This window comes from Papaver somniferum, unplaced genomic scaffold (genome assembly GCF_003573695.1).
Source record: "Papaver somniferum cultivar HN1 unplaced genomic scaffold, ASM357369v1 unplaced-scaffold_65, whole genome shotgun sequence".
In the NCBI taxonomy this organism is placed as follows: Eukaryota; Viridiplantae; Streptophyta; class Magnoliopsida; order Ranunculales; family Papaveraceae; genus Papaver; species Papaver somniferum.
Window position 1 is genome coordinate 4,430,902 of NW_020649304.1, and position 10,184 is coordinate 4,441,085.

General features: G+C 38.2%; 1 protein-coding gene across 1 annotated transcript; it reads left to right on the forward strand.

Annotated features, from left to right (window-relative positions):
• Positions 1-4,640: 4,640 nt before the first annotated feature.
• Positions 4,641-8,492, forward strand: LOC113343751 (mitotic spindle assembly checkpoint protein MAD1-like). The gene is made up of 14 exons (XM_026587886.1): positions 4,641-4,767; positions 4,846-4,890; positions 4,979-5,077; positions 5,203-5,313; positions 5,530-5,704; positions 5,829-5,885; positions 6,148-6,284; positions 6,393-6,452; positions 6,546-6,623; positions 7,080-7,153; positions 7,377-7,453; positions 7,647-7,729; positions 7,836-7,923; positions 8,042-8,492. Exons 1-14 carry the CDS (start codon positions 4,696-4,698, stop codon positions 8,053-8,055), a joined length of 1,170 nt encoding a protein of 389 aa, XP_026443671.1. The 5' UTR covers positions 4,641-4,695; the 3' UTR covers positions 8,056-8,492.
• Positions 8,493-10,184: the final 1,692 nt, after the last annotated feature.

Below are 10,184 nucleotides of genomic sequence, written 5' to 3' on the forward strand. Positions count from 1 at the left end.
TATTGCAACCCTTCGTTTGGTAGCCAGTGGCACGAAAGCATGGACGGTATGGCTTTAATATGGCCTAGTTTAGGCGCGGCCAAAGTTAGGGTTTTGGATTTGTTTGGGCGCGAGTAGGGCTTGGCGTCATGCCAAAGGTTGCCATGCGTTAGCTGGTAACCTTGGACGGCTAAGATATGCATCTTAGATGGAAAAGTGGTCGTTGATTGTTGCAGGCCTTGTTTTTGGCAGCCGTAAAGGGAAGGCATGCATGGTAAAGCTTGGGTGCGGCAAGGTGGCTAGCATGGCATGCCATTGGCACATGTGGCATGGTCGTCATGCCTTAGCGCGGTTTGGGCATTGCCAAAACTAGGGTTTTTTCGTCGGGCCAAAGGTTACCATTTGTTGGTTGGCGACCTTGGACGGCTAAGATTTTCATCTTAGATGGAAGGATGGTCGTTGATCGTCGCAAGCCTTTGTTCTGGTAGCCTCAAAGGGAAGGCCGGCATGGTATGGCGCGCCAAGGTGGCTGGCATGGCATGCCATTGGCACATGTGGCATGGTCGGCATGCCTTGGCGCGGTTTAGGCGCGGCCAAACTAGGGTTTTGGCGTTGGGCCAAAGTTTACCATGCGTTGGTTGGTGACCTTGGACGACTAAGATTTGCATCTAAGATGGAAGGGTGGCCGTTGATTGTCGCACGCCTTCGTTTTGGCAGCCATGAGGGGAAGGCCGGCATGACATGGCTTAGGCGCGGCAATGTGGCTGGCGCGACATGCCATTGGCACATGTGGCATGGTCGGCATGCCTTGGCGCGGTTTAGGCGCGGCCAAACTAGAGTTTTGGCGTTGGGCCAAAGGTTACCATCCGTTGGTTGGTGACCTTGGACGACTAAGATTTGCATTCTAAGATGGAAGGGTGGCCGTTGATTGTCGCACACCTTCGTTTTAGCAGCCGTGAAGAGAAGGCTGACATGGTAACGTGACTGGCGCGGCATGCTATTGGCACATGTGGCATGGTCGGCATGCCTTGGCGCGGTTTAGGCGCGGCCAAACTAGGGTTTTGGCGTTGGGACAAAGGTTACCGTGCGTTGGTTGGTGACCTTAGACGGCTAAGATTTGCATCTAAGATGGAAGGGTGGTCGTTGATTGTCGCACGCCTTCGTTTTGGCAGCCGTAAGGGGAAGGCCGGCATGGCAAGGCTTAGGCGCGGTAAGGTGGCTGGCGCGGCATTCCTTGGCGCGGTTTAGGTGCGACCAAACTAGGGTTTTGGCGTTGGGCCAAAGGTTACCATGCGTTGGTTGGTGACCTTGGACAGCTAAGATTTGCATCTAAGATGTAAGGGTGGCCGTTGATTGTCGTACGCCTTCGTTTTAGCAGCCGTGAAGAGAAGGCCGGCAAGGTAACGTGGCTGACGCGGCATGCCATTGGCACATGTGGCATGGTCGGCATGCCTTGGCGCGGTTTAGGCGCGGCCAAACTAGGGTTTTGGCGTTGGGCCAGAGTTTAACATGCGTCGGTTGGTGACCTTGGACGGCTAAGATTTGCATCTAAGATGGAAGGGTGGCCGTTGATTGTCGCACGCCTTCGTTTTAGCAGCCGTGAAGAGAAGGCCGACATGGTAACGTGGCTGGTATGGTTTGCCATTGGCACGGTGGTGCGGCTGGCATGGTTGGCATGCCTTGGCGCGAAGACGTGGCTGGCATGGTTTTCCATTGGCACGGTGGTGCGGCTGGCATGGTTGGAATGCCTTGGCGTGGAGACGTGGCTGGCATGGTTTTCCATTGGCACAGTGGTGCGGTTGGCATGCCTTGGCGCGGAGACATGGGTGGCATGTTTTGCCATTGGCACGATGGTGCGGCTGGCATGGTTGGGATGCCTTGGCGCGAAGACGTGGCTGGCATGGTTTGCCATTGGCACGGTGGCGTGAGAATTAAGGTTTGGTATGTACGAAGATGATGTCGGTCAATACTAAGGGTTCTGCCGTGGAACATGACACATGTATAAAAAAAAGGTACCTGGTAATTCTTACGTAGGCATGTTGATTGATTCAATAAATGCGCTAGTGGTCATAGTGACATCATGTCAGATGTATGGTTTTACGATTTTAATCCTAAGCTATAAACCACCATCAACACCTAAATGTAGGCAGTTCAGAAACTAAATTTTTAAACCGTAACTGGTCAAATATAACCTATTTATGCAATCAAATGCAACAAAAAATGGTGGGTCTTTTTAATTCTTAACTTATAGAAATCAAGACTTCAAGATTATCTGCTTGTTGGAGGTGTTTTATCATCTTGATTGATCAATTTTCTTTTAGGTTCATCCTTCGAATCAGTTGGTGGTGGATTGACCGCATATCTTCCTGCTTTTTTATTTTGAGTATTACCTCTGTTCACTTGCTTCAACTGCATTTTCTTTTGTAGAACGAACTTAATCGGCGATGAATAGTTTTGAGAATCGACGATTAATCATAGTTTGAAGAAGAAAATAGAGGAAGAGGGAAGAAACCGTGACGGTAAAAAAGAAGAGAGAAAAATGAAGGAAAGAAAAGAAAACGAGCGAAGAAAAAAAAAGGAGAAAATGAATTAGATTTAAGGCGAGTTTGGTATTGTTGTGGGTTTTAGAAAAGTGTTTTTCTGTTATGCTGTGAAAATAAATCGGCATGACGTTCGGTAAACTATAATTTAAAAGGCGCTGTGAAATAATAAATTGTAAATTTTGTTTGGTAAATTGATATTTTAAAGTACTGATGATGTGGTTAATACGGAAAAAGACATGTCTTAAAAATTAGTTTTAAATACATTGTAACTATGATAAATTACATTTTAAATTCTAATATATCTAATAAAATATTAGAAATTTTAGTTTATTTATTTTTATAATTATTTTTATCATTTAATAAATAGTTTATAATTATTGTTTGCTTCAAAAAAAAATATTTATTATTTCAAAAGGAAAAATGAAAAACATATGAAGAAGTTAGATATATAATGATAAGTGTACAATATTCTAGGATAAATTTTTCTTTATAATAAAATAGGGTAAAATAGAGAATCAATTAAATCAAATTATGTAGGCTCGTAGCTTCTGTTTTCCATCTTTTAAAAGCTAGTACTGAGTAGCTTTTAAAAACAAGACTAAAACGAAAGTATTTCTCTCCAAAAGCACTTTGAAAAAAATTCACCAAACACATTTTTTGGTAAAAGTTTATTACAAGTTTGTTACAAAGTGTTTTTGATATAAAAAAGATAATCCTAAACGGGGTTTAAGCTTTTTATTTTTGGATTAGATTTATATTTAATTATGGAGAAAAGGTAATCTGATAATCGATGGTACTAATAAGAGCATCTCCAACGACGTATGGGTCTCTAAAAATATTGATGCCACATAGGATTTTAGAAACTCTTAACAGAAAAAACCTCTTCAGTGGTTGTGGGATAACAAAAAAAATTAATCTGACTTGGAAGTTAAAATTTGGCAAAAGAGTATGAGTTTTTGGAAACTCATATCCATACCCACGTCATCATCAGTTTGTTATTGTTTTCATTGTTTTTAGATTTTCTGAGTTAAATTTCTACAAATAAGTGACAAGTGTATTAAAATAGATATGCATAGAACTACCACCGTAAATGCTTATCAAAATACAAATTCTAATCGTATTCTATGTTATTAAATACTTACCTCAGTCCCAAATTAGTTGAGCTAGTAGTACAATTTAGAAATAATTTATTTCTCAAACTATATCACAGATATTCATAAATTTTATATCATTGAAAAGCATTTTAAAACACATATGTAACAAATATAAATATGACTATCAAATGATATAAAATCAACTATTAATGGACAAAATTTAAAAATGACTAGCTCAACCATTTTGGAACGGAGGGTCCTTTTTTCATCTCCACATAGGATAAATATCCATACACCATGGACAGGGGCGGAAATATGTAGTGACTTGGGCTGAGCCAGCCCAAAGTCCAGAAAAATTTACATTTTATAGTGTTGTTGCGTTTGGTTAAAAAAAATCAAGCATAAACAATAAGCTTAAGCCAGCCCAGCCCAGCCCAGCCCAAATCAAATCAATTTATTTTCAAGCCACCCAACATTCATTTTCTAGCTCCACCACTGACCATGGAGATGCTCTAAAAGAGGAATTTTGACATTTGCTACTCCCTCCGTTTCTAAAATATAGGTAGGTTTCTTTATTTGGGTATGTCAAAAAATAAGCTTGTTTCCATATGTGGAAAGTCAAGTGTTATGATTTTACTATTATACTCATAGAGGGACCACTTCTCTCTCTCCTTTTTCTCTCCTAATATAAAAAGCGGACCACTTCTCTCTCCTTTTTCTCTAATAACAAATGAGTGGGGACCAAAAAATAGTTTAGGAAAAAACATGAAAAAATAATTACAATGATTGGTTTCTTAATTTTTGTGAAAACCAAACTTGTCTATTTTCTTCGAACCAGAGGGAGTACACTTCAGGTATCCGATCCGCACTCTAAACATTTCAATCATAATGCAGCCTCAAAGAAAAAAGATGCGGCCCCAAAAACGGACTGAAGTGCCAAGTACTAACTGACAGGCCCGGAAGAAGTAAGATGAATTAGGTCACGGGCTAGCACCGCTTTGAGGCGCCAAAGAAAGTTTAGTAATACTAGACCAGATATTTACAAACAAAGACATAGTTCGAAACGTTAAGCAGCGAGAATGGAGTTGCTTCGACTCTCCAAATTTAAGCTTCAACTTCGTGCCCTGATCGCTGAAGTTCGAGAACTCAAGGTAACCTCACTCCCTCTCTCACTCTCTCCCGCTGCTCTCTCCTTCTGCTTTTCTAAATTCGTCAATTGATTGATTCAGGAAAGAGAACAATCAACCAAAGAATATCATCAAATCTCTATCCAGGTATTTTTCACTTCCATTACCTATTCCTTCAGAGTTCAGTCCATTTCATCCTCGATTTGTAGCATTCTGATGAATGTTTTTGGTTCAGAAACATAAGAAAACAGAAGAAGAATTCAGTAGAAAAATAAATGAATTACAAAAGGAGTTGTCCTCGTCTCAAGAATTACAACGTAGACTCGAGACTCAGGTACTAATCTGGGGGTTTAGGGTTTTTGTTTGAAACCTAATTTCATCCAATTGAGCGATTTAAGAGTTTCTTTCAGTTCAATTTGTCTAGTTTTGATTTCGTTGTTTTCATTTTCATAATTGTAGGTGCAGTACCTTCAGAATGAGAATGTGTTGTTGGATAATAGACAAAAAGAGTTGAAAGCAACTATTGATTGCTTACTTCAGTCCAGGGACAGTTTTTTGAGTCTTTATGAGGTACATTTGTATTCTTGAGAAACCCCTATTTTTATCCGATAACAGTCAAAAATGAAAGAATGCTCGTGGACATGGTGCCCTATTCATTGTACATGCCAGGCATCCACCCGAATGGTGAAGAGGGCATCCACGCTGGCCATTAACTGAGGGTTATGTTTGGGCTACCAAAAAGAGTACCGAGTTCTGATTAATATTCGACTATGAACTATTTTGCAGGATTCTACATGTGAAATGAGACGTTCAATTGAAGTAAGAGATAAAAAGCTATCTGTTTTATCTGAGAAGATACAAACTCATTCGTCGTTGTTTGAATCCATAGAAAAGGAATCTATTTCCACGAAGCAAGTTGTAGATAATGTGCAAAGGCTCATAAGTGATAAAGAGGATGTAGGCATGTAATTACTCTGAACTATTATTTCTCAATGGAACTGTATGTTCTGGATTTTCCTATAGTAGTTTAGTTTTATTTTGAAGTTTTGTGTCTGTTACTTTTTAACTTTGCTTCCTATATTCAGTGGCTGGATTGAAGAGGAAACTGGACCAGGTTTCATCATTTGAAAAGGATTTTGTCGGTAGGTTTCTTTGAGTTAAATACCTTGTTCAGTTTCTTGGACGATTGCAAATTTGCAACCATACAATTATATCATGCTATGACTAGGTGCAGGATATTATGTTTTTGAATCATTCGAGTTGGATCTTTACAACAGTACACTACTTGTTTATCTTATGACAGAACCATGTTGAATAGCTAGTTAGTGGGGAATAGATAACGTTGGTTCCTCTTCAACTTCTGCTCCGATATACTGGACTAAAAATTTCATCTGTTACATGCAGAAAAGATATGCTTGCTGGAAAAGAAGCTGAGATCTAACAATGAAGAGCTGAGGAGAAAGGATACTGTTATTTTTGAGTTAAAAGAAAAGGTGGAGGCAGCCACAACAAGTAACTACTGCCAGCCACAAATAGAAGAAATATCCAACCATATACTGATTTGAATGAGTAGATATGAAACTTAGTTCATAAAGCATGTTGCAATATCCTATTTTTTCACATACCAAGCTTTCCTTTACTTGTATTACCTTCAGAAATCATTATCCATGAAGGAAGGCATTATACAGAATTTAAACACGGAAAAGAAGGTTTGGTTTTCTTTTTTTGTTTGCAGCATTTTGCCTTAGCCCCAAATTGTGCTCATTCGTTAGTGACCAAACTAGATATTATTCTATTGTCAGGCCTTGTTTTTCGAAGCACGGGCCTTGGAGATTATCTTACAGAAGATTCAAGAAGCTGTTATTCACATGAATGCAGAGGTGAGAGGAAAGGCAAATCGTTTCGATATCTAATCCAGATTCAGTATAGTCATGAGTGTTAATCTTCATAAACTGTGTAACATGGTTAAAATTTGATATAATCATGAGTGTCAATCTTCATGAAAGGCACAAGGGACTGGTATCTTTTGATTTAGTAAGAAACTCCCTGTGCAGTTTGTCTTGTTGACTTATACACTAAATCTAAATGGAACTTTATTTTTATACTTTAATAAAGCATACTGTATTCTTGAGTGATCCTCAATTTTATGCTTTTAATTGTTGTTGTCACCTTCTAACAGACCATTAACACAATAGTGTAGCTTTCTCGATAGAATAGTACATGTCACCATTAAAGTGTTTTTTGTTTTTGCCTTATATACTGCTGGTAGGTGTAAATTTATCTCTGTTGATATCTTCCATTTTTCTGAAATGAATTGTGATGCATCACTGAACCAGGATCAGAAGGTATATTTGTCAGTAGTTAATGCCCAGGAAGAATGTCCAACAATGAGCGAAGAAAGGAATGATAGGTATAGTGCAACCTCCTTTTCTACTTGAGTACTTATCTCTTTGAATAAAAGCATCGTATTTAGTCTCATTTATAGCAGAATCCTCTATGTTTGCTGAGAACTCCGTCTGTTGAGCTCCTATGAGTACCAATAACTTTTAGTTATGGGTTCATTCCGTGATTAAATCATTGCTCTCTCTGTCTGCAAAAATACACTAATCTTCATAATTCATTGCTGAATTTAGATCAAATGGCATGGTTCAAGAGAGTAAAGAAGGTTCTCCAGCTAGCAACACTGGACAAGGAGCTACAGAAAATACAGGTTTCGTTCTCCCTTCTGCTTCATATTTTGATATTCTTGACAAGGATTGATTTCTTATCATTGAATTGTAGTCTAGGGCTGAGTAGTGATAAATTTTAAGTTATTGGTTGTTATTCTTTATCCTTAATACCTTTTAAGAACTTCACCTAAATCTTTGCTTTTCCTTTTTGTTTCAATTTTCTTTCCCATGCAGGTTCACCTCTATGTCAGGGACCTATTTCAGCTGTTAAGAACTCTTCACAGGAGAAACATAATTCGAATTCTTCCACATCCGAGGCAAGCTGTTTCTGTTTCTTGTTGACCAGTGAGAAAAAAGAACTGCATTCATCAATTCCTGATAAAATTAGATCAACTCGTAAAGAATCGTCCTTCAATTTTACAGGGTAAGTGCTCTCCATCAGTTCAAGTTCACCATCAACAATTAGAGTCTGAGAGTTCAACCACTGATGAAGGAATAGTGGATGATCCAGGTTTAGTAATTACTCAACATTCATCCGGGTTTAACCATTCTTGGTATATCCAGTTCCTTTTTAAAATACCAACCCCTTACTCTCAGTCTTATCTGCAACTTATTTTATCTCCCTGCAGTTCAAGCTAGATAATGCGGAATACAATAGTTAGTAGCATATCAGATATCTCAGAATCCAAATCGGTCTCTATTAATTCAGATCCACTGCTGCTGGTTTACAGTGTTTTAGTGGCCAGATCTTATGTTGTGCTGCGTATGTGAGCGTCATCTGGACATCCAAGTACATCTTTAGCTCAAGGGGTTCACTTTTTCCTTCTTTTCTTCCCCGGGTGATTAGTGTAGAGTAAGTTGTTGTAAATATTGTTGCTCAAAAGGAAAATAACAGTTTTGTTTCTTGTGTACCAAACCCATTTCCCGTTGGTATATAATGCTGGGATTATGGCGATTTGGTTACGTGAAGACAATTCGCTTGCTGACTACGTCGAGTTTACAAAACAAACAAAAGATGTTGGGTCATATGTGGGATTTCTCTCTAGCAATAAGAAAGTGGAAAATTCTCGTTCTCATATATGATGTGTTTGATTATGTTGGTAGGACATAAGAGCCTAGGAGTTGCCACTTTGCATTCAGAGTTCAGGGTTATTTTGTTTGGGTTTTTTGCTAAGACTATGAAAGTTCGTATGACTCTTGATCTTGAGTTTTGGAGACCTCATGGGGCAATGGTTGATCTCTTCACCGATCAAGCATTTCTATCCCCTTCCTCCGTACTAGTGCATGTCCTTGAGCAGCTGAATCTGATGAATAGTTAAGGTCCGTTAGGTTTAAGCTTAATAACTAAGGTATATACTTGCAAATGTTGCCTAAAATTGCAATCTTAGCGGAACCTGTCATTCTGTATATGATTCCCCAAATAAGACTTGTTCTTTTACTATTCCGTTAGAATTATATTTGAAAATAAATAGGTATGAAGTTGTGGTTCAAGTAAAATGACACCGACGGGTGGTGGTTGAAAAACATTTGATCGCAAGCCAAGCCAGGGTCATTTTCTTTCTACCTTTCTTTATCTGCAAAGAAAGAAAGCTGATGTTATGTCCCACCAATTATGTCAATATACTATTGCACAAGTGTGACAAGTGACAGCTTTAGGTACAAGTCCCTATTACTGCTTACTAGATGTCTTTTCATATGAAATACTTACGATCTTATTATTTATTTGTACTTTTTTATAATAAAATTGATAAATTTGATTGTTCTTTGGTGGATTTTCTTTTCTATGTTTCACCACCGAGTACAAGGAGAGGTCGGCACATTTGAAAACTAGAAAGATCTTGACCGGGATATTTTTCTTCACACACTGTCTTTGGTCTCGTCTTCTTGCAGAATGCGAAAAAAAAAACCGGAAGAAATGAGTATTTTAGCCGGGAATTATTGACACCTTTGAGGTTTGATTTTTTTTTCCTTCGATAACTCTTTTTTTCTTTTTTCTTTTTTAAGTGACATGCATTAACTAAACCAAACAAAGAACAAAGTAAGAAATTGTTGTACTGTTTAGACAACAATCTATTGGGAGTACTAATATCTTCTTGCTGATTATTTAATTTATCTAGACTAATAAATATATTTAAGAAAACTGGAAAGTCCTCCTTTAATAACCCTAACAGAAAAATAAAACAATTAGAAATTAACAATCCTGTGATAAGCTCTCCCCATAATAATCCTAGCGTTTTTGGCTAAGATATCAGCCACTCCATCATTTATTTTTTAATGAGAAGACATTATATTAAAAGCTAGAAATCATACATCATAATATTTTCTCCCTTTACAATTCCGTTTAGCACTTTACATTTCAAAATACTATGTTGGGAGTTCGTTTCCACAAAAAAAATCCTTTTTAACACGATTCCATTTAGCAAGTCTGCCTGCTTCATTACTTTTAACATATTTGATATCTACCAAAAAATTTGACGCAAAAAGAGAAAGCACATCATTTAAAATCTTCTTTGTCCTCCAATCACATTTAGCATGCTTTCTATTCAAAAAATTTACAACATCCCTGCAATCTGATCTTATTCTGACATTCCTTTCATTCAGCTCCCACGCCCATTCTACTGTCTTCTTGACAGCTTATGCTTCTGCTGAGCTTGTTGTTCTACCTGCAAAAACTTTAATGTTAGACATTTCATTGTTTCTGGGAAAAGTTATCCCTAATCCAAAAGATCCGTCAGATTCTTCAAAAGCTACATCATCAGCCACTCCATTATC

Coding starts and splice junctions, on each gene's coding strand:
- LOC113343751 (XM_026587886.1), top strand. CDS start 4,696: ATGGAGTTGCTTCGACTCTCCAAATTTAAGCTTCAACTTCGTGCCCTG. Junction 5,314..5,529: donor GTTTTTTGAGTCTTTATGAG/GTACATTTGTAT, acceptor ACTATTTTGCAG/GATTCTACATGTGAAATGAG. Junction 6,285..6,392: donor GCCAGCCACAAATAGAAGAA/ATATCCAACCAT, acceptor TACTTGTATTAC/CTTCAGAAATCATTATCCAT.